Below are 24,253 nucleotides of genomic sequence, written 5' to 3' on the forward strand. Positions count from 1 at the left end.
AGCTTCCCTACAGCAGCTTCTCTAAGCTGAGTCTGTGAGACCCAAACACATGGAAAGCTGACTGGGTACAACACACGCTGAGGGACACCTGCTGGTGCGGCACGCCGCGGCGGGCAGGTGGACCCTGGGCAGGCCGTCCCACACATCTGCTCTCTGCCCACCTGACCGGGCTGGTTTACACAGCCCCTGGCAGTGGCAGTCCCACTCTGGTCTTGAGCTCTCACTGGCTTAGAGAACAGACCCGCTGAGTGGGCAGAAGAGCGTGTCTCTGTATGGGGACTCTTGGGGAGCACCGCAGCTCTGCCACTTGAGCAGGCGGTCACTGCCTGCACAGCATTCTGAGAACCACCACTAAGCAAAGGTCAGCCACGTGGGGAGGCTGGACAGTGGTCCTGCCTTCAGCGTGCAGGTGCACACGCCTCGGCTCTCCACACCCCGACAGGCCCTGTGCCACCAAGCCCACATGTCACTTCTCAACTCCTCACACACCCACACCCCAATCCTGCCGTCTCGGCCTTCTCTAGACTGTTTCCTATCAGCTTAAGCATGAACCTTTCAAAGCCTCCACGCTTCAGTTAATCCTTTTAACTATCCTCAGGTAAACAAGGCAGGTGGGTCCTCCTCGTTTGGTTCTTTCCCCAGCAGCCCGTGGGTGGCTCCCTTCTACAGGAGGCGCCGGGCAGGGCCAGAGCTTTTCCTCCTCCGCCACACTTGCTTTGCTTCTGGAAACATAACAGATCCCCAAGGGATCTCTTCCACGTTCACCAACCCACGTGTTTTAATTTTTAAGAGACAGAGAGAGAGAGAAAGCACAAGCTGTTGGTTACACTGTAGCTATGGAGTGGTGCCAGGCAGGCATCAAAAATTCAAATCTTGAGGAATATTTAAGATATTCCTTCTCAAAGGAGGCAAAAGTGGTTCTTAGGAAGCGAAAAAAACTTAGCTATTACTATTTGTGGCCCCCGAAGACCACAGCACGTAAAAAGGTGCAGAGCAGCCCTGTGCAGCTAACCTCCACTGGGGTGGGAGGTGAGTAGGAAAAACTGTCTAAAAAGGCTCCTTAGGAGGGATGATAATGAAGGGGAAAGTTGAGAAACACTAGCTGAAGGCTACAGAGAAATGCTCACAATATCAACATGAGATACGTGGCAACCATAAACTAGTACACGCAGTCTAGAACACCCTAAAATATACTTCAAAATGGTAACAAGTGTCATTTCTCGTGGGATTTCGGGGGTCTAATTCCTTCCACATGTCTTTTTAATAAGTTTATTTTCTGTAGTATTTATTTTTTTCAGAATCTAGAGAAGTATTTTTTTTCCTAATAAAAAGTACACATCATTATTTTTTTAAATGTATTTTTGTATTTAATGAGTGGGTTATTTTCTCTTTAGGCAATCTCAGGAGAAAATGTTCAGGAGGAAGTAGGTGGGGCATGCTAATTTTTCTTTGGTGACTGGCTGCGATGGGATCCGAACCGTGACCCTGGCGTTAATATTTTTGTGGTCAGCCTCACAACGCCCAAGTGTTGGGTCACGACAGCAGTGATGAGGTGGCAGCCTCAAGTGAGAGCTGAGCTGCACGCCCCGATACCTGCAGACAGTCCCTCGTCGGTGCCTGTTAGGAAAACGGTGATTCACACCCCAAAGTAAAAAAAAAAAAAAAAAGGGAAAAAAAACATAATCTGATCTTTAAAAGCTGTCTTTAAAACCGGAAGTCCCCAGGCTCTGCGTCACTAGGACTGCAGAAGCCCCTTCCTGCGCCTCCTCAGGACTCCCCACGCGTGCACAGACCCTCACACGCCGCTCCGAACGCCTGCTGGACACTCCCCTTTGCTCACGGTCAAAACGTCTGGCTGTCATTTTTGTCAGGGCCCCACACTGGGACTCTCAGAGCAGCACTCGAGGACGAGTGAAGAGGAACCTTTTCCAGGTCAGTAATGACATTTCCCGCAGAGAATGCACACCATATCTCTACGGTCATCAGCAGTCACTGATGAATGTTACGTTGTGAAGCCAATTTTAAAAAGTTAGGAGAGGGGCCGGCCAGTTAGCTCAGCTGGTAGGGCGTGGGGCTGAGAGCACCGAGGGCCGGGGGTTGATCCCTGTACCAGCAAGCCACCAAAAGAATTTTAAAAATAAAAAAATAAAAATTTAGGAGAGAAGAATATTCAAAACCCTAAGTTTTAATTTCATTTTCACTGTTAAAATAATCTTTAAGGGCCGGCCCGGTGGCGCACTCGGTGCGACGTTTGGGAGTTGTGGCGGCGCTCCCGCCAAGGGTTCGGCTCCCATATACAGACCGGTCCGCTCACTGGTTGAGTGTGGTGCGGGTGCGACACCGAGGGTTGCGATCCCGTTGCCAGTCGCGGTACGGGCATGACACTGAGGGCTGCGATCCCGTTACCGGTCACAAAAAAAGACAAAAAGGCAAAAAAAAAAAAAAATCTTTAAAACCCAACCGTTTTGGTGCTAGCTACTGACTGTAAGAGACAGAGGAGACAACCAGCTTTCCCTCCCTCAAAACAGAACGACTGCACCGCACCACACCGCACACCGTGACAGCCGCCCTTCCACACCCACGAGCCCAGCAGGTGATGAGCTCGGCTTTCCCGCAGTGCTCTCCTGACGCACAAAGGACAAGAAGTTTGCGGGCGGCACATGAAGGCAGCAGGAGCCTGTGTGTCCCCAGAGGACATTGACCTGACAGGGTCACACAGGTGAGAAGTAGACACTCGAGTTAGTGTCTGCGTCAAACCAAAGCCTCACCTGTAACATGAGCGCTCGACAACTTCCTGCCAGCCATTGGCACGCTGCTGTTCCCAACTTCTCTCAGCAACTTCAACATATTCCCGGCCTGGACCTGAGGCTGCCCTAAAGAGAGCCAGGCTGCTGACGTCCTTCCTCCCATAACTTGCTCTTCCAAACACCCTGGGGCTGGCCCCAAACCCCGCAGGGGAACAGGCCACGATGGCTGGACTCTGCGAAACCAGGAACCGGACCCTCTTCATCATGTTTAACTTCTGACCTTTCAGCTGCTGGAGCAAGCTGGTCAGGGAGCACTCAACTGGCCAGAGCGCGGCTGTGCCAGCAACTCCCTGTCCAGTCTCTGGTCTTTATTTAAAGCCAGATAAAAATGAACTGAAGACACCAGTCAGGACAAAGATGCCCTGAGAGAACAGCACCCTCCAGCCATATCGGCTGCCATATCAGGAGAACTCTCAATGGTTTCCAGCATCCCCCGTACTTCTGACTAGTTAGGCAGACTGTGGTGATGTTGGAATCCAGTGAAGACCACCCTGAAAATACACGAGGCTGATACTATAAGCTTATTATCAATGGTGAAAAGCCACATAAATGTTTCATTCACTAAAATACTTTCCTAACACTCACTTGTTATCTATGTAGAAAAGTTTAAAATGTTCTCAATGAGTTAATCGGTTATCAAACTCCCATGAGCCAGGTCCAATGTTTTGTTTTATAGTACCATTATAAGTCAGCAAAATGTGACATTTATCCTACTAGATATTTCCTTCTATCCCTAACCAAAATAGGTTAGGAAACCTAACACTGCAGACTCTATTCGCTGCACAATATCCAGAGTTACAGAGAGAATTCAGTGCAGTCCTACAATTTTTAGAGTTATAGAAACTGAAGCCTGGAAGTGATCTGTGCCTTCGAGGAGCCAGAACCAGGCCAAGATCTCCCGACCGTGGACCAAATTAAAAAGCAATGGTAGCAAGTTCTGGAACAACTCATAAAGATTTCAGGTGGAGAAAAGGGGGGAAAGACGATAACGTGTAACTGAAAACCAAAATTATAATTAGGTAACTATTTTATGTTACTTCTAAACAAAGTATAAAAAAATCAGCTATACATGTTATAAAATCATACAAATTTCTAGTTAAGGTCTAAAATGTTTATAAATGTGCACTCATACAAATTTCAGAAACAATGACCATTTTTAGAAAAAGTTACATTTGTCCCTGGACATAATATTCATAATTTGCTTTCAAAACAAACTCAAAGTAGGGATTGGACTTCAGGCTCCCAAGCTGATCTGCCTGCAGAAGGTCTTTCACCTCTGGTAAGTATCCACTCAGCTGAATGCCTGTAAATGCAAACAAAAAAGTCATTTTTTATTTTTATAAAACTCTCAAATGAATTAAGATGACTGATAGAACCACCTGTGCTTCTATTTAAAATATAACATCACTTTGCTATTGGGAAATACTCTCTTCTAAATTCCTTCCGTCTGTGAAACACACTTTCAAGCCTAACAATGGGACATTGTTCACAGAGGCTGCTTGGGTGCTTTTCCCCCTAGTGGTCAAAAAAGCCATTCTATGTAAAGTCTTTAATAAGATCTGAAATAGTTTCATGTTTCCCACAGCTTAAAACATACCTTCAATGTTGAAGTTTCAAACTAACAATCACTTGAAAATGAGCATTTGAAACAATTATATGTTCCCCTATTGGGGAAATAATTAAGTTGAAACACTGTTAGGAGAGCTCGCTACAGTGTCTCCACTGTATTACAGTCTGAGTCTAAAATTAGACAGGCGGAGGAATTGGTCTGCACATGTCATCTAGAGAGCTGGAAGCCAACGAATGCTAACTAAATGGATTGTGAAAGCTGAGATCTATGCAGTTACAAAAAGTACATATGATTTTCTCATTTGACAAACAAAACTGGAGGAAAAAATTTAAATTAATGAGACAATAATACTTTATATTTTGTTATATTACCATAAGGTTCTCAAAATCAAATTCTGCTCTTTTCTTAGAAAAATCCTCCATGGACCATTTTTGTACTTGATTGTTATATAATAAAAATTCTGGGCTAATAAATGTTATGAGGCTAAATCTGAAACATTTATATAGCATTTATTATAATTAACACACTTTCAATAATAACTTTTTTCTTTGTAAAACTGTATTACACTTGTAAAGATATAAGATTTCTAAAGGATCAACTCTCTAAAAAAGCAACATATTTGTCTTTCATTTTTAAATGCCTTTTGTTTAGATCTAATATCTGATGGTCCATTTCTTTTCTTTAAGGCAGGGATTTAAACTCCAACACCTGCAAAAGCCTATCAGGCAACAGAGCACTCGTGAGTGGAGGTGCCCCGGGGCCTCAGAGCCAACCGCCAGCCCCAGCAGCAGCTCTTTCCAGTGCCAGCCAACTGCTGCCAAGCAAATACTTCAGTGTGGTGCAGGCAAATCTTTGACTTTTAAGAGAAGTCGGAAAATAAGTCTTGTAGGAACTTTCTCTCAACTATTAAATGTTGGTGACAAATTAGAAAAAATTTTAAACTCCATGTAAGGATTCATGCATTTTGTTCTATACGTATAATGTACTTCAGTGACACATAAAAACAAACCATGTGGGTAATTTAAATATTTCTGTAGGATGAATTCATCTCACAGCCTGAAGTTAATTGTTGGGCCATCCAAGCCTATAGAAATATAACGTGATGGTCTGTGTATCTCTCTACGTGCAGAATCTGTCCCTTAAAAACATTTACTATTGCACAGAGAAGCCATATTATTAAAAAGCCTCCAAAAATAAATCTCTTTGGCCTGTTGTTACAATAAATATACGTATCTTTTATTTACATACTTTTATTTATGTAAAATTTTCTGCTAGTTTTTGTCTTTTGGTCAAAACTTAGTAATTCTTTTCATAAAATTATGACCTTCCAATCCTGTTTTCCATTTATGTTTCGTAATCTACTAAGAATAGCAAAAACTACAAAGTTACCTTTAATATTAGTGCTAGACACTTAATTAGACTAGTTCAATTCTGGGGCACTTTTACAAGAACCTACTTCAAGAAAAGTGTCAGATTTGGGTCCAAATGCTCTCTAATGACCTATTAGGCTTACTGGAGAAAACCTCTAACAAATACAGAGAGATCGACCATGTCTAGGTATTTCTTCAATTCCAAACACAGAAAAAAGACATGCCCTGAGTCAGCCACACTAGAAAAGGCAGGCGCCACGGGACCCCAGCCCAGGCCAGTCCCTGCTGCCCAGAGAGGCCCAAGAGCCACCAGGTCCACACACCCTGAACCAGCCGCACCAGAAGAGGCAGGCACCGCGGGACCCCCAGCCCAGGCTAGTTCCCGCTGCCCAGAATTGGAAGTCCCTTCAGGATCCAGGCCAGACATCAGGGTGGAACTAGTGGACTGTGATACTCCCTGCCACAATGACTAAATACCAAAAGAAAGATACCAGAAATATGAAAAACCAAGGAAGTACATCACCACCAAAGGAAAATAATAACTCTCAAGCTCTAGATCCTATAGAACAGGAAGTCCCTGAAATGACTGCTGAGGAATTTAAAGCAACAATTCTAAGGAAACTAAATGAGATAAAAGAAAACTCAGTTAGATAACACAATGAAATGAGAAAAAAACATACAGGATCTGAAAGAAGAAATATACAAAGAAATCAATGCCCTGAAAAAGAATGTAGCAGAGCTTGTGGAGCTGAAGGATTCATTCCACAAAATAAAATACACAACAAAGAGTCTAACCAGCAGACTAGAACAAGCAGAAGAGAGAATTTCTGACTTTGAAGACAGGCTGTTTGAATTAACACAGGCAAACCAGAAAAAAGAAAAAATTTTAAAAATTGAAGAAAATCTAAGAGAGATAACAGACAACTTTAAGCACTCAAATATCCGAATCATGGGTATTCTAGAAGGGGAGGAAAAAGGAAATGACACTGAAAACATATTCAATGAAATAATAGCAGAAAACATCCCAGGTATAGGGAAAATCACAGATCTTCAGATTCAGGAGACCTAAAGATCCCCAAACATATTCAATCCAAAAAGATCCTCTCCAAGACATGTTATAGTCAAACTGGCAAAACTCAAAGACAAAGAGAGAATCTTTTTTTTTTTTTTCCTTTTTGTCTTTTTTCGTGTCCAGCAACAGATCGCAACCCTCAGTGTCACGCCCGTACCAGACCGGGACCGGCAACGGGATCGCAATCCTTGGTGTTGCTCCCGCACCTGGCTCAGCCAGTGAGCGGGAACCGGTCTGTATGTGGGATCCGAACCCTCAGCGGGAGCGCCGCCACGCTCCCAAACGGTGCACTGTAGCAGTGCGCCACCGGGCTGGCCCGAAAGAGAGAATCTTTAAAACTGCAAGAGAGAAGCAGCAAGTCACCTACAAGGGAGCCCCAATCAGACTAACATCAGACTTTTCATCACAAACCCTAAAAGCCAGAAAAGAATGGTATGATATACTCAAAATACTAAAGGACAAAAATTGCCAGCCAAGAATACTTTACCCAGCAAGGCTATCCTGAAATGAAGGACAAATAGTATATTGCTGAGACAAACAAAAACTGCAGGAGTTCACCACCACAAGACCAGCCTTGACCAAAAATTCTCAAGGAAGTACTGGGTTTGATACCTGAAAAACAACCATCACTGCCATGAATACTCAAGAAAGAAAAAAACCTACTAGTAAAACAAAAATGCTAACAATAAAGAAAAAAAATAGTTTATCTACCACCCCAAGAAACCTACAAATACAGAAGACAAACAGAAAATCAGAAAGAAAGGAACAAAAGACACTTAAGAAATCAACAAATACAGAAGACAAACAGAAAATCAGAAAGAAAGGAACAAAAGACACTTAAGAAATCAACAAATACAGAAGACAAACAGAAAATCAGAAAGAAAGGAACAAAAGACACTTAAGAAATGTAAACAAAAATCAATAACATGCTAGGAGTAAATCAACACCTTTCAATAATAACTCTAAATGTCAAGGGATTAAATTCCCCACTCAAAAGACACAGACTGACTGGATTAAAAAGGAGGACCCAACTATATGCTGCCTTCAAGAGACCCACCTCACCCATAAAGACTCACATAGACTAAGACTGAAAGGATGGAAAAAGATTTACCATGCAAACAGAAAAGAAAAACGAGCTGGAGTAGCTATTCTTATATCAGATAAAATAGACTTTAAACCAAAAGCCATAAAAAGAGATAAAGAAGGCCACTATAAATGATAAAAGGATCTATCCATCAAGAAGACATAACAATCATAAATATATATGCACCTAATGTCAGAGCAGCCAGATTTATAAAGCAAACACTGTTAGATGTAAAGAATGAGACAGACACTAACACCATAACAGTGGGGGACCTTTACACCCTACTCTCAACATAGGACAGATCATCTAGGCAAAAAAATCAATAGAGAAACACAAGATCTAAACAACATACTAGACCAATTGGACTTGGCAGATATCTACAGAACATTCCATCCAACAACTCAGAATATTCATTCTTCTCATCAGCACATGGAACATTCTCCACAAGAGACCGCATGTTAGGTCACAAAGCAAGCCTCAACAAATTCAAAAAAATTGGAGTTATCCCATGTATTTTTTCAGACCACAATGGATTAAAATTAGAAATCAATAAGAAACGAAACTCTGGAAACTATACAAATACATGGAAATTAAACAACATTCTACTTAATGACATTTGGGTCTAAGAAGAAATTAAACAGGAAATCAAAAAATTTCTTGAAACTAATGAACATAATGATACATCATACCAAAACCTGCGGGATACAGTACAAAGGGGGAAATTTATCTAGCATTAAATGCTTACTTCAGAAGAATGGCAAGATGGCAAATAACCTAACACTTCACCTTAAAGATCTAGTAAAACAAGAACAATCCAAACCCAAAGTTAGTAGACAGAAAGAAATAAGTGAGATCAGGGCAGAACTAAAAGAATAGAAACCTGAAAAATAATAAAAAAGATCAATGAAACAAAAAGTTGATTTTTTTTTTTTTTTTTTGTCTTTTGTCTTTTTTCCGTGTCCGGCAACGGATCACAACCCTCAGTGTTGCCCCCGTACCGGACCGGGGACCGGCAACGGGATCGCAAGCCTCGGTGTTGCTCCCGCACCTTGCTCAGCCAGTGAGAGGGAACCGGTCTGTATGTGGGATCTGAACCCTCGGACGGGAGCACCGCCGTGCTTCCCAAGCGGCGCACTATCCAGTGCGCCACCAGGCCGGCCCCAAAAAGTTGATTTTTTGAAAAGATAAATAAAATGGAAAAACCTTTAGCAAGGCTAACTAAGAAAAAAAGAGAGAAGATCCAAAAAACAAAAATTAGAAATGAAAAAGGTGGTATTACAACTGATACCTCAGAAATACAAGGAATCATTAGAGACTACTATAAACAACTATATGCCAACAAATTTGAAAATCTGTAGGAAACGGATAAATTTCTGGACACATACAAACTACCAAAACTGAGCCAAAAAGATACAGAAAATCTGAACAGACCAATAACAATAAAAGAGATTGAAGCTGTTATCAGAAGGCTCCCAACAAAGAAAAGCCCAGGACCGGATGAGTTCACTGCAGAGTTCTACCAAACCTTCAAAGAGGAAATGATACCAATTCTCTACAAACTATTCCAAAAGACTGAAACAGAGGCCATTCACCCAAACTCATTCTATGAAGCAAACATCACCCTGATACCAAAACCAGACAAAGAGACATCAAAAATAGAAAACTACAGGCCAATATCCCTGATGAATATAGATGCAAAAATCCTCAATAAAATACCAGCTAACAGAATACAGCAACACACACACAAATTATCCACCATGATCAAGTGGGATTCATCCCAGGGATACAAGGTTGGTTCAACATATGCAAATCAATAACTATGATATACCACATCAATAAAAGCAAAGACAAAACCATACGATCATCTCTACAGATGCTGAAAAAGCATCTGACAAAACTCAACACTCGTTCATGATAAAGACTCTCTACAAGTCAGGTATAGATGGGAAAGTATCTCAACACAATTAAAGCCATATATGATAAGCCCACTGCCAATATCATCCTCAACAAGATGTTCCTTAAGATCAGGAACTAGACAAGGATGCCCACTCTCCCCACTCCTACTCAACATAGTGTTGGAAGTACTAGCCAGAGCAATCAGAGAAGAGAAGGAAATAAAGGGCATCCAGATTGGAAAAGATGAAGTCAAACTGTCTCTGTTTGCGGACGATATGATGCTACATACTGAACAGCCTAAAGCCTCTACAAAAAAACTCTTAAAGAGTTGATAAATGATTTCAGCAAAGTTGCAGGATACAAAATCAGCACACAAAAGTCAGTAGCATTTCCATACTCCAACAGTGAACATGCAGAAAAAGAAATCAAGAAAGCTAGCCCATTTACGATAGTCACCAAAAAACCAAAATACATAGGAATAAAGTTAACCAAGGATGTGAAAAATCTCTACAAAGAGAAGTACGAACCACTGTTGAGAGAAATTAAAGAGGACACAAGGTGGAAAGATATCGCATGCTCTTGGATCAGAAGAATTAACATTGTGAAAATGTCCATATTACCCAAAGTGATCTACAGATTCAATGCAATCCCCATCAAAATTCTAATGACATTTTTCAAAGAAATAGAAAAAACTATCCGGACATTTATGTAGAATAACAAAAAACCACACGTAGCCAAAGCAATCCTAAGGAAAAAAAGAAAAAGCTGGAGGCATAACAGTACCTGACTTTAGGGCCGGCCCGGTGGCGCACTCGGTAGAGTGAGGTGCTTGGGAGTGCGGTGGCGCTCCCGCCGAGGGTTCGGATCCCATATAGAGACCGGTCCGCTCACTGGTTGAGCGCAGTGCGGGCGCGACACCGAGGGTTGCGATCCCGTTGCCGGTCGCAGTACGGGCGCGACACCTAGGGTTGCAATCCCGTTACTGGTCACAAAAAAAGACAAAAAGGAAAAAAAAAACCCAAAAAACAGTACCTGACTTTAAACTATATTACAAAGCTATATAACCAAAACAGCATAGTAGTGGCATAAAAACAGACACACAGATCAATGGAATAGAGAACCCAGATATCAACCCATATACCTACAGCCATCTGATATTTGATAAAGGCACCAAAAGTCTACACACTGGGAAGAAACTGCCTTTTCAGCAAATGGTTCTGGGAAAACTGGATATTCATATATAGAAGAATGAAACTAGACCTGTACCTCTCACCATATACCAAAAATCAACTCAAAATGGGTTAAAGAATTAAATATGCACCCTGAAACAATAAAACTCCTTAAAGAAAACATAGGGGAAACACTTCAGGAAGTAGGAGTGAGTATAGACTTCATGAATATGACCCCAAAAGCACAGGCAACTAAAGGAAAAATAAACAAATGGGATTACATCAAACTAAAAAGCTTCTGCACTGCAAAAGAAACAATCAACAGACTGAAAAGACAACCAACAGAGTTGGAGAAAATATTTGCAAAATATACATCTGGTAAAGGATTAATACCCAGAATATTCAAGGACCTTAAACAACTTTACAGCAAAAAACCAAATAACCCAATTAAAAAATGGGCAAAGGAGCTGAATAGTCATTTCTCAAAGGAAGATATACGAATGTCCAACAGACACATGAAAAAATCCTCAACATCACTCAGCATTGGGAAATGCAAATCAAAACGACACTGAGATACCATCTCACCCCAGTTAGGATGGCTAAAATCCAAAAGACTCTGAACGATAAATGCTGGCGAGGTTGTGGAGAAAAAGGAACTCTCATACATTGTTGGTGGGACTGCAAAATGGTGTGGCCTTAGTGGAAAATGGTATGGAGGTTCCTCAAACAATTGCAGATAGATCTACCATATGACCCAGCTATCCCACTGCTGGGAATATACCCAGAGGAATGGAAATCATCATGCTGAAGGGATAACTTGTACTCCAGTGTTTATTGCAGCACTATTTACAATAGCCAAGAGTTAGAACCAGCCCAAATGTCCATCATCAGATGAGTGGATAGGGAAACTGTGGTATATCTACACAATGGAATACTACTCAGCTATAAAAACGAATGAAATACTGCCATTTGCAACAACATGGATGGACCTTGAATGAAATACTATTGCAGCACTATTTACAATAGCCAAGAGTTAGAACCAGCCCAAATGTCCATCATCAGATGAGTGGATAGGGAAACTGTGGTATATCTACACAATGGAATACTACTCTGCTATAAAAAAGAATGAAATACTGCCATTTGCAACAACATGGATGGACCCAGAGAAAATTACATTAAGTGAAATAAGTCAGGCACAGAAAGAGAAATACCATGTTTTCACTTATTTGGGGGAGCTAAAAATAAGTAAATAAATAAGTATACAAACAAATAAATGGTATGGGGGGGAAGAAGACAGAACAATCACAACAATTTGAACGTGTTAAGACAAGTGAACAGATATGATGTAGATGGGGGAGGAGAAGAAGAGGGGAAAGAGGAATGGGTAAAGGGACACAAAAATCAACTACAATGTATACTGAGAAGTTAAAATAAAAAAACATTTTTTAAATTAAAAAAAAAAAAAACAAAGAAAAGAGAAGGCCTTACAGTTATATTTCTGCTTTCTGAATTTCAAGTACTTTCAAGCAAAATATATTTCCTTTTGCTATATCCCGCCATTTATTTTATCTTTAATTTTTTTTGACAATAAAAAGGTTTAATTAACCTTCCTGTTTGTTGTTTACCTTTGAAAACAAAAGCGCATCGAGTACCCTTGTCAATGTGGGGTGATCGTGTCCCTTTGTCATAAATCAAAGGCTAGGCCATTTCTCAGCAAGTTCCGAGTAATTAGTTACAGAACTGCATTTACATTCGATCAGCTACAAAAGGAGACCACAAATCTGAAAAGCAGCGCCAGGACAGGCTCAGCAATGACAGCTTCTGGAACACAAGTGCTGAGAGCCGCTCCCCTTGACCCCAGAACACTAGCTGGTGTGGTGAGTCCAAGGGCTTCTCGGGGGCCCCTCCCTCCCTTGGAAGAGCCAGTGCCTCTGGCAGGGAGAAGCATCACACGGGGCGGAGGGGTGGGGGTGGAACCTGGTACAGAGGAGCTGGGGCTGTGGATCTGCAAACAGTTCTACATACTCACATGTTTACTGAGCAAGTACTGCATGTTTACTGAGGACACATGTTTACTGAGCAACTACTGCATGCCCAGCACTCAGCTGGGCATGTTCTTTGTACATTCAATAACGTATCTTGCAGATATATGTAAGAAAATGCTCAAATGTATGTAAATGTTGACAAGATGAATAAAGTTCACTTTCATTCAGAAGAACTGCTGAATTTGCAACAGCTTTTAGTTATTGTGTATTTTTTCCAATTCACGTTAAAAAGAGTATCGTTATATTTGAAAAGGTCAGTAAACTCTAGTTCAGCCAACTTTGCACATTGCCTGGATTTTAGCATCATGCGTTTTGATCTAGTAATTCTGAAACAAGCTAGTCACATTTCTTTTTACGTGCAAAATGTGCAAATTTTCTCAGCACTAACGTCTCCATATTTTAAGCTCCCAGCAGTACGGAAGGAGATCGAAGTCTTAAATTCACCTTTCCCTCAACAAGCATTTCACGCATAAAAGTCTCTTTATCTATCTGTCTTTATCAGCAAATGGAAGTCTGCTCACCACATTAAATACAAAAGATGCATGTAAGACACAACCCCTTCTTGTTTCTTTTTACTTTGTGTCTAAACTGAATTTTAGAGCGTTAATGTCTAAAATGGATTTAAAATTAAAAATATTTTGTAATTTGCATGGTATGGTCAGTTTAGTAGGGAATATACCAAAAAAGTTTATATCTCATTTCAAATTTTCAATCTTCACAAAAGAGTTAGTTGAAAAATTAAAGGAAACAATTACTTCTACAATGCAGATTTTCAGTGTCACAACCAACGCCTGTGCCCAGCGCGCCTGACTGGAGTTCCTTGTCTATACTGGACCAGCACGGTGACTGTGCCAGGGACACCAGGAGATTTCACCCTGATACGTACATGCTCCCCCAAGTGCAGATGGTGGGAAAAGCCCTTCCTTTTTTCTGTGTGTGCAAAGCTCTCTAACTTAGAGTATACTAGTGTTTAACTTTAAACCTCCCTGTCATTTGACATTTTGGCAAATCCCCATCATTCTAAGATTTCTTAAACTGAGGGGTGGTGATGTAATTTCTAATAGTAACAAACCACTTACCATCTTTTACAAGTTTCTGTAAGATTTTCACAAATATGCTGTCTTTAGATACTTCAATTGGATCATCTTTACCACCTGAACTGGACCAGCTAGAAAACAAAATCAGTATGAGGGGAAAATTAAGTCATCCACACGGCTGAAATAAGTGACTTCTGTGTGCTGTGGCGGTTTTGTTTTGCTGGCTGTGGGGTGGAGAACCTGAATTTTGTGTTTCAAGTCCTTTACATAAAGGGGCCAGACAGAAGATACCACATGCAGGTGGCTATTCACCCAGCACGACCACCACGTATTTGATTTCAGAAACCTCGCAGTGAGACACCTTTCTGAAGAAAATTCCATAAGTAACAGATCCAGCAGGGACCCCGATGTGTGGTCTTCCAGAGCGCAGGGAATAGTCACAATATGCCACAGCATATTCTGCTTCTCAAAACAGTAAAATGGCAACCAGTGTGTGGTATAAAGGAAAGAAGCTTTCTTTATCTAATTGGGACTAATGAAATATAAACACACAAAGTTACTGCTTTGAAGTAATCAACAGATGTATCTACACCACATGATGCCTTAAAATTTTTTAAGTAAGAAGCCAGGACAAGTAATTCCAGTCAAAACGACAGCGTCTTTTTGTATGACTGGAATAGCATCAAGGAATCAAGTAGGCACAGAGCTACATGCTTCCGGACCTCCGAGACCAAATCCAACAGCAATTTCAGGATTTGGAAGTGATCAAGGGAAGGGAGACCCTCTTCAGGAAAACAGCTCTATTGGGATTCCAAGCACTGAAGGGAAAGGAAAGCCGTCAGTGGAAACGGCTTTGGCACTCAAGTCCTGCTCTCTCTGAAATTCCCTTCCTGGAAGAATCCATCCCTACAACTGACATCCTCAGTCTTCCTTTGCCACTGAATCTTAACAGCACCATTTACACAGATGGAAATCCTCTTCTGCAGAAAGGAGAGGATGGTGAGACAGTAGCACTTCAGTCTTATTTGGCACAACTGGCCCAATGTCTGTGAAAATAAGGAACACATGCGTCTCTGTGCAAACTGACAATCTACATTTTAAAATCAAAGCAGTGATTTCTTATAGCAGTGGTCCCAAGTCTTTAGGCTATTCCTTAACTACTAAATTAAAAAATTAAGATTACTAATGCAACCATTAACATTTCCGTACGTTAATAAGTTACAATTAGGGCCGACCCTGTGGCTCACTCGGGAGAGTGCGGCGCTGGGAGCCCAACGGCGAAGTGCCGCAGGTTCGGATCCTATATAGGAATGGCCGGTGTGCTCACTGGCTGAGTGCGGTGCGGGCAACACCAAGCCAAGGGTTGCGATCCCCTTACTGGTCACAAAAAGGAAAAAAAAATGTTACAATTAGAAGGGTATAGAACCTTTTGACATATGACATCGCGATCTTCCAAAGAGACCTTTGCAGAGCTGTATCTTACACTCAGGCCGAGAGGACTTACTTATCTCTCTGCAGAGCTTTGCACAGGATCTCCAGTTTTAGGTCATTTATATTTATATCTTCCTCCTTCACAGCAAAACAAAAAATCCTGATTAATTCCTGACTTTAAAAAGAAACACATGCTTAAATTTTAGTTACGTCAACTCTAACCCTCCATAAATACTATTGCTTTACTTTAATTGATTTTTTAAAATTTCCCTCTCAAGATGTTAGTACTACTTAGGTATCTGTGTGAATTAGTTTCAGGTTGGTCTGTGACCATCTCATTTTTATCAGGAACCTTGAGAGGGTTAAGATTTTTAAGCAAGGTAACAGACATGTCAACATACTGTGTTTTTAAAATCCACCAAACTACTCTCGATTGCACGGCCAGCTAACAGAGCAGCTACTTAATGCCACAGAATGTTCTCTACAACCTCTGAAAGCTGAGAAACAGCTTCTCTTAGGGTGCACACTATGAAGAATAAACTGACAAAGTAACATGTCAGATTGAAAAACTAGTCACTTTATAAATGGAAGAGGAAAAACACCTCAGGACTTTGAAAAGCAGCATTTTTATTTGTGCACAGAGGAAGACACCTGGGAATGTAAGAGAATTATCAGGAAGTAGACTCTCTTGGCAGCTTTTCTAAAGGGCTGCACGTGTTCTATGAGTTAGGGCAGCCGAGCCAGAGATAGTCTTTTTCAGTCAATACATTTTCATGGTCGACTCAAAGAGATTATTTTCTCCCCTATTTTCATGTGCATCTGGTCGCCTGAATTAACCTCGAGAGATTTCTCTCACCTCATCAATGTATTCCAGCAAGTCCAGAGCTTTCTTGAAATCGTATTCATTAGCTCTTCTATTTTCTTCACAGATATATAGCTATGGCAAGTTAAAATAAGTAGATTATTTTAAGTAATCATACATACAATTATAATTAATATGAAGGTACTGCAAAAAGTTCACGGAAAAACAAAATTAAAAGGTAATACAAATCTTGCCATCTTTTTAAAATACCCTTTCACTAGAGAAATTTATGCAGAAAAGTCACTATGTCTTTTAAGTAAATTGTAAATATTTTCATAGTAAATATTTGGAAACTATACTCCTCATAATAAACTGTCTTTTTAAAAATGCATATCTTAAATCACTAATATGTATAACGGGGTATATACGCTTTTGAAATGTCAGTAAATCTATATTCTTAGGATCAAGAAGATAGTATGTACATTTCAGTATTCTTTTAAGCATAACCGTTGAAATAAATTGCTCCTTTGTACTTTTAAAGCTGGTTATAATGCTTTTCAAATACTGCCCTTTGAAATGGTTTTAAAAATTGAGACCTCCAATAAAGCACGCAGTTGGTCTAGTTTACATATGCCAGCGTGTCATCAGCGATCACCCTCGTCAGAACTTATCTGACACACACTTCTGGATTTCTCAAATTTCCTGTGATTTTATCATCAAATGAACCTTATGGAAAATATCAATTTGAATTTTTCCTGCCTCCCTTTTCCACCAACCATTTATATTATAACAAATTTCATTTTTAAAGATCATACATCGTTCTTTAACAGCAAGGACATTACTCAAGCCATTTCAAAAAAGCTATCGGCTTGTTTTCACTGTCTTACAACAGTTAAAGAAGCAATACTTTATCTCATTGTTTCTGAACATCCTTTTTTTCTCCACAATCTCTGAAACTGGAATGTGGTACGGAAATCGATGGAGCACCGAGTAATGCTGGTACTGCTTTTTTCCCTCTTCATGATACATAATTGTGAGTTACAATTGGCAGCACCTTAAATTTCTAAATTCAATATGCTTTAACAGGAGAGGATGACATAAGCTCAGTTCCAGGAAATCTGTCCCTAATAATGGCTAAAACAGTAAAGGTTTTTAATTGTCTGCCTTCTTTTTAATATAGTTAGAGTGAATTCGAGGTGGCCCTGCAACATCATGCTGCGCTGGCAACGTTGTCTGGGCCACAGGGTGAATGCACAAGTGTACAACATACGCCAAGGCCACCTGGGCTGCAGACACACTCCAGCTCCACCCTCAGGAAAGGGGGAGTGAGCACTCACAGGCCATGAAAGTCAGTTCTTTAAATCGTTCTTACAGGAGAGCCTGAGAAGTAATGTTCTGGAGAAATAAAGTTATCTCATGGTACACATTTGTCCTACAGCAGAAAAGCGAACTATAAGTAATTCTCCTGGCCACCTGGACTAGCACCTTCAGGAACAGGTGGAGGTGTGTGGGGAGGCAGAGGCTAGTCACTGCTTTCTCCTCATTTGTGACCTGCTCCCAAGCAGCTCCCAACAACTCTTCTAGGAGAAAGTTTTGAAGAACGTAAGCAGCAGAAGGGTAACTCCTCTTAGGAACTATGCCACATGGCCCACACACCCTGAGGGCGTTCTGAGTTGAAGGGTGGGGGGTTTGAAGTGCACATACACTGATGAGCTGTGGCGCCGTCAGCGCTGGCATCGCGCTGAGACTGAGCTGCTTCTCTGCCAGCAGCTGTTCAGGTAGGGTCTCCTGGTGTAGCAGAAAACGCTCCTGCTCAGCCATCTCTAGTATTCAAGAGGAGAGCAAGCGAGAGAGAGAATGATGTAACTTCACTGCTGCGCAGTCATAAAACAAATCTGAACTTAAAAAGAAAAATAAAAGCTCTGAAAGTAATCCCATCACTATTCAATGGCCTTAAAATGTTTTAATTCTACTTACTCTTGATTGCTGACTATGTTAGCAATGTATGCATGGTTTGATCCAAGTCATATGAATTATCAAAGCGACCCGGAATAGGAGGGGGGGAGAACTACTTGAGGAAGTTGTACAGCGGATGGCTATTTCATGAGCTGTAAGTCCCCTGAATGTGAGATCTCTCAGGCCTCTGCTATGGTAACTAAGTAAACTTCTTCCCATCAGAGTTTATAGCATGATTTCATTTGTAAATGGACATGATTTAAATGCCACCAAATCCAACTAGCAAGGGCTCTCTCCACAGGATGAGGAGATAGGAGCTTCGGCTTGCCCTAAGCTCCCCAGCCAAGCCTCTGACCTGGCCCTGCCCACGAAGAGTGTGCTGGGGTGCAGGCAAATGGTGAGAACTGCTGTGCAGCCTCAAACACAGCAAAACAAGCAACCACGGCACACATACTCTCATCCAGATGCCGGCAGCACTGCACATGGTCTCAGTTCTGTAAAAATTAGTACATTTTTTGCATTTCCATACCTAGAAAAACAGACTGGGAGGATAAACACAAAACAGTAATGGTAGTTGTCTCTGGGGAGGTGGGATTATAAGCAACTTTTGTTGTTGTGTTTTTTCCTATAATTTACAAAATTTCCATAAGGAATTATTTACATATCCAGAAAAGTAATCTTTAAAACACCTAACCGCTGTGATTACATACACTGTGATAACAGTCTAGGAAATCACTGAGAGCTGAAGATATTCCCATTGTGTTAAGACAGCAAAAGCTAAGAAGAGTTCACATGCAAAGTGTTGACCACAGTTCCAGTGACATCTAAGGGGAAACCAAGAAGTAACATCCTGCATCAAAATATTCTGGCTAATATGACCTGCCTCTGGCTTCCCCTCTCAGACTTCCAGCTAGCCCTGCAGAATATAAACACACTTCTCCAGAACGACGGGCACTACTAGTGCAAAAATAAAAAGACTGAAAGGAAGATTCTCCCAAACAATACAAAATAATTTTAGTAATAAAAGTTAAATGCTACCACCTACGATTTATTGAGTGGCTAATACGTGTAAGCCGTTTTTCTCGAGGAACACACGATGTCCTCAGTCCTTCAAACACCCGTTTTAAAGATGAAGACACTGAGGCTCAGAGGGTAAGTCCACCACCCAAGGTCATAATGCTAGTAAGTTCTGGAGAAGATATGTGAAACCAGGTGTCTGTCCAGACTCCTCCAATGTGCCGTCTCCTCAAGGAAACAAGCGGCACCAGAGTAATCTGAACTCAGACCCAGAGGCTGGACTCTGTGGCCGAGCCGTGCACCCAGATATCCACATACGCAAATACTTCACCCCAACCAAAGAGCTGAGACTCCCCCTCCAATTTTTATTTTGGAAAATTCCTAACCTACAGAAAATTTTGAAGAATACAGTGTGCACGGCACACCCTCCATCTAGAGTCACCTGCCACTCACATTTTGCTCCCTTGCTTAATCTCTCCCTTAAAGAATGCTTTTCCTATCACGTGAAAGTTGCAGTAGTGTGCTATTTCAATTCTAAAAACTTCAGCCTGTATCTCCTAAGAACAAGGACATTCAACCATGAAGCTATTATCAGGCCTAAGGAATTTAATGTCAATATAGTAATATCATCTAATATTAAGTATGTTCACATTTTCCCAGTTGTCCCCAAAATATTCATCATAGTTGTTCTGGGTATTTGGGGTGTGATCCAGGATCCAATCAAGAATCTCACATTTGAGGGCCGGCCCGTGGCTCACTTGGGAGAGTGCGGTGCTGATAACACCAAGGCCATGGGTTCAGATCCTATATAGGGATGGCCGGTTTGCTCACTTGGAAGAGCGTGGTGCTGACAACACCAAGTCAAGGGTTAAGATCCCCTTACCAGTCATTTTTAAAAAAAAAAAAAAAAAAAAAAAAAAAAAAAAAGGCTTGCTACACCTGAGATTGCATTTGGTTGTCATGAGTTGTGGCTCTTGGGTCTCTTTATCTAAAACACCCTCCTGTCTTTCTTTTGTCTCTCGTGTTGCTAAAATTTTGAAGATACCAAGTTCACTGTATTATAAAATGTCCCACCATCAGGATATATCTCTCTGTTTATGGCAGATTAAATACAGGCTGAACATCTCCAGGAAGAACACAGCAGAGGTGGTGGTACACACTGCCACGTGACAACACACTAGGACATATGCGGAGTGGGCTTGTCAAGTTGTTGGTAATAGTGTCTGTTATTTCTGTGTCCTGATATCTGAAAATGTGAATGTCCCATTTCCCTTACCCCTAAACTCCATGGTTTTAGCATCCTTTGATGATCAATTATTCACTATGGTTACAAAATGGTAACTCTATCATTCCTCCCACATTTATCAGTGGGCATTCTTTTGTAAAGAAGCATTTCACTGGCCTCTCTCCCCTTTTGGGTATCACTGTGGATTCATGGCTGTTTCTCTCATAAACTGAAATATAATTCTTTACTACCACTCTTTCTGATGTTCAATTTATCACAAACTTGGCCAGTGGGAGCTCTTCCAGGTTCCTGTGTTCTTCTGACATCTCTCCATTAACTTTGCTTTCCAGCCCAACAACTGTCCAAGATTGTATCTTCCATAAGCCCTGGTTTCCTTTTACTGGAAAACAATAGTTAGAAACCAAAATATGGACCTAGCTGTGCTCCAGCTACTGGGATGTCATTGCTATTAGGCCCTCTCAGTGGAAAGAGCCAGAAATATCTTTAGACTCCGCCTGACATCTCCAGTTCAGATACAACAACACAGGGCTTTTCCTTCTGTGTCTGCATCTCTGCCCTTGGTTATCAAAAACAATAGCACATCTAATCATCTTCTCTATCTACGACACGCACAAAATAGTTTCAGCATTTCTGCACCACCACCACTACCTACAGCAGCCCACAGTGCTCAGTCAGATTTCACTGCAGTCCTTTCTGCTCTTAGAGTAGACAGACATCACTAAGGGTGCAAAATCAGAGTTCTCCATTCAAGATCATTGAACTCTCTAAGAGAATTTAAAATACAAGTTACTTTTCTCTAAAAAAAGGAAAAAGAACCCCAAGCATATAACAGAGTAATTACATATGAAAACTGAACAGAAACACTCCCCAGAAGTAGAGATGGGTTCTGCTTCTAACGGATCCTACTAAATGAGGACAGGAACACATCGCTAGAGTTCAGTGACAGTATAACCCATCGTCTGTCTTCTTGTTCAAGTTTTTTCACCTTCAATTTTCTCTTGTAGTAGATCCTCCGAAAAGTCTGAAGCTAATGCAGCTAATTTACTCAAGCCAAGAAGGGTTTTCTTCTTTGAAAAGTAACGAGTTTCTGCGTTTGCCAAACCCAGAAGTGTTGCATGGGCCTACAATAAGCAAAATATAAAAACCATAAGATCCAGGGTACCAATTCAAGTGGAAATAAAGGTTAAGCACATCCCAAACTTGTTTTTTCTCCTAAGCTATATCAGTAATAGGCCGGCCCGTGGCTCACTTGGTAGAGTGTGGTGCTGATAACACCAAGGCCACGGGTTCGGATCCTATATAGGGATGGCCGGTTTGCTCACTGGCTGAGCGTAGTGCTGACAACACCAAGCCAAGGGTTGAGATCCCCTTACCGGTCATCTTTTAAAAAAAAAGAAAAAAGATAAGTTGAAATTAGCAAACTTAAAAACTTATCAGTGCCATTACACTGAGAGTAATTACACAATAAAATATCAAACATCCACACAAGTCATTGAGAAGAGACATACACAAAACATCTGCTCTATACCAATTTCATATCCTCTTGAACATCCTGTTGAGAACAAACCTCAAAATTAATCTGTGTGCTTTTTTAACCTATAATTTGAATGTTTACATTACAAGAATATTCTCATTACGAAAAAAGCCAATGACCATTATATACATGTTAATAAATTTTTTGTGTTTTATTTCATTATAGTGGTAGCCAAATCACAAGGGACTACAGTTTTTATTGATATTAGAAGTAATGGCAACACCATCATAAATGAAGAATGCTTCACACAAACAATGTGAGAGTTAGGAAGTACACATTTTAAATAATCTGTAAGTAGTGTTTTTAATTTTTTTTTCAAATTTTTTGTTGTAAATTACAATTGATGTCATGACATATGCATACATCTGGAATGATTAAATCAAGATAATAAATATATCCACCACTTCACATTATTATTTTTTTGTGGTGAGAACATTTGAAATTTACTCTCAGAATTTTGAAATATATAATACACTACTATTAACTACAGTCACCACACTGTGCAGTATATCTCAAGAAACTTTTTCCACCTGTCTAAAGGAAACATCATACCCTTTGACCAACACTTGCCCATGCCCCCGGCCTCTGGTGACCACCATTCTACTCCCGGCTTTTATGAGCTTGATTGTTTTAGATTCCACATATGAGTGAGATCACGTGGTATTTATCTTTCTGGGCCTGGCTTATTTCACTTAACATAATGTCCTCCAGATGAATCCACGCTGTGCAAATGACAGAATCTCCTTCTTTAAAAGGCTGAACAGTGTTCTATTGTGTACATACAAACCACATTTTCTGTATCCACTCATCTGCTGATGGACACTCAGGTTGATTCCAAAACTTGGCTACTGTGAACAGTGAACACAGAAATGTAGGTGCCCCTTCGACATGCAATATCAAATCCTTTGGATGTACACCCGGAAGTGGGATTGTTGGAACATAGGGCAGTTCTGTGTTCAAGTTTTTGAGGAAACTTCATACAGTTTTCCGTAATAGCTGTACTGATTTACATTTTCACCAAGGCACTGGGGTTCTCTTTTCTCACGTGACAATTCACTGTGGTTTGGTCTGCACATCCCTCATGAGTAAGTGAGGCTGAGAATTTTTTCATGTGCCTGTTGGCCACCTGTGTGTCTTCTTTTGAGAAATGTCTATTCAGGTCCTTTGCCCATTTTTTAATTGGGATATTAGTTTTCTTGCTATTAAGTTCCTCATATACTTTGGATATTAACCCCTTAACCAGATATATGGCTATAAGTACTATTAACTACCTACATAAATTGCATAAGTCTGCTCCATATAACTGAATTCTTCTCACCTTTTCTAACTCTTGGCTATTAATTTCATGTAGCCAGCTGAGATGACCGTGAGCTTGCAGGAAGTCTGCTAGCGGTCCATGCTGAGAAACGGGTTGAGACAACAGCTTCCCTCGCTTTCCTTTCTCCAGATACCAACGGAAAAGAAAGTCTGAAAAGTTCTACAAACAACAGAGTCAAGAACCCATTAATGTTTGCTAGTGCAGTTTTAAAAAATACACATGAATAAAGGAGGACTAAATTTCTTCCAAAGGCTTCCAAAATAGAAATCTTGTTTTGAACAATAATTTCCTATGTGTAAGATCATCTAATCTAATCATCTCATTTGATAACTGAGTAAATTTAGATTCAGAAGAGGTATCTTGCTGAAGATTACCAACACAGTCAACAGCAGAATCTAGATGTGTGTTGACCAATATGGTAGCTACTGGCCACGTGTAGCTGCCTAAACTTAAGTTAATTAAAATGTAAGATTGTCAGTACACCTCAGGCACACTAGCCACATTTCAAGTGCTCAGCAGCCATGTGTGGCCAGTGGCTCCCGTTGTGGAGAGTGCATACAAACAACATCTCCATCATCTCAGAAAGATCCAGAGATTATCAGGGTGCAGTGCTGTGCCAGATGGCCGTGTGGGCTGGCAGAACAAATCGGAATCTAGTGGCCCAAATGCCCAGCCAATTTTCCCCACAGGACATCTGCTGAGCACTGGGGTGCTGTGGAGGCCAGACCGGAGAGGAAAATTAAATGTCCTACAGTGTCACCGTGTTCAAGAGATATTTCCACTAAAGTGGGGATCCTGTAAGGAACAGAGGTGTCTCCCCCAAAGACTTGTGAAGCAAGAGTGAAATGAATGTAATAAAAGCTGAGACCAGGCTCAGGCCTACGTCTATAGTCCTGATG

At 40.9% G+C, this 24,253-nt stretch overlaps 1 protein-coding gene and 1 long non-coding RNA gene across 2 annotated transcripts in view; both read right to left on the reverse strand.

Annotated features, from left to right (window-relative positions):
* Positions 1 to 1,341: 1,341 nt before the first annotated feature.
* LOC103600503 lies at positions 1,342 to 3,338 on the reverse strand. The gene is made up of 2 exons (XR_551393.1): positions 2,769 to 3,338; positions 1,342 to 1,617 (listed from the first exon to the last, which is right to left on the reverse strand). It is a non-coding gene; the product is annotated as an uncharacterized LOC103600503 (long non-coding RNA).
* A 462-nt stretch (positions 3,339 to 3,800) lies between these two features.
* Positions 3,801 to 24,253, reverse strand: part of NUP133 (nucleoporin 133kDa) — a 52,978-nt gene continuing 32,525 nt past the window's right edge. The window contains exons 19-25 of the mRNA XM_008584781.1: positions 23,355 to 23,513; positions 21,488 to 21,623; positions 17,988 to 18,106; positions 16,338 to 16,418; positions 15,555 to 15,619; positions 14,093 to 14,181; positions 3,801 to 4,110 (exon numbers count right to left, since the gene is read on the reverse strand). Of these exons, the coding sequence (XP_008583003.1) occupies positions 3,974 to 4,110; positions 14,093 to 14,181; positions 15,555 to 15,619; positions 16,338 to 16,418; positions 17,988 to 18,106; positions 21,488 to 21,623; positions 23,355 to 23,513 (786 nt within the window). The 3' untranslated portion in view covers positions 3,801 to 3,973. The remainder of the gene's footprint in view (positions 4,111 to 14,092; positions 14,182 to 15,554; positions 15,620 to 16,337; positions 16,419 to 17,987; positions 18,107 to 21,487; positions 21,624 to 23,354; positions 23,514 to 24,253) is intronic.

The sequence above is a fragment of the Galeopterus variegatus genome, unplaced genomic scaffold (genome assembly GCF_000696425.1).
Source record: "Galeopterus variegatus unplaced genomic scaffold, G_variegatus-3.0.2 Scaffold3374, whole genome shotgun sequence".
Classification (NCBI taxonomy): Eukaryota; Metazoa; Chordata; class Mammalia; order Dermoptera; family Cynocephalidae; genus Galeopterus; species Galeopterus variegatus.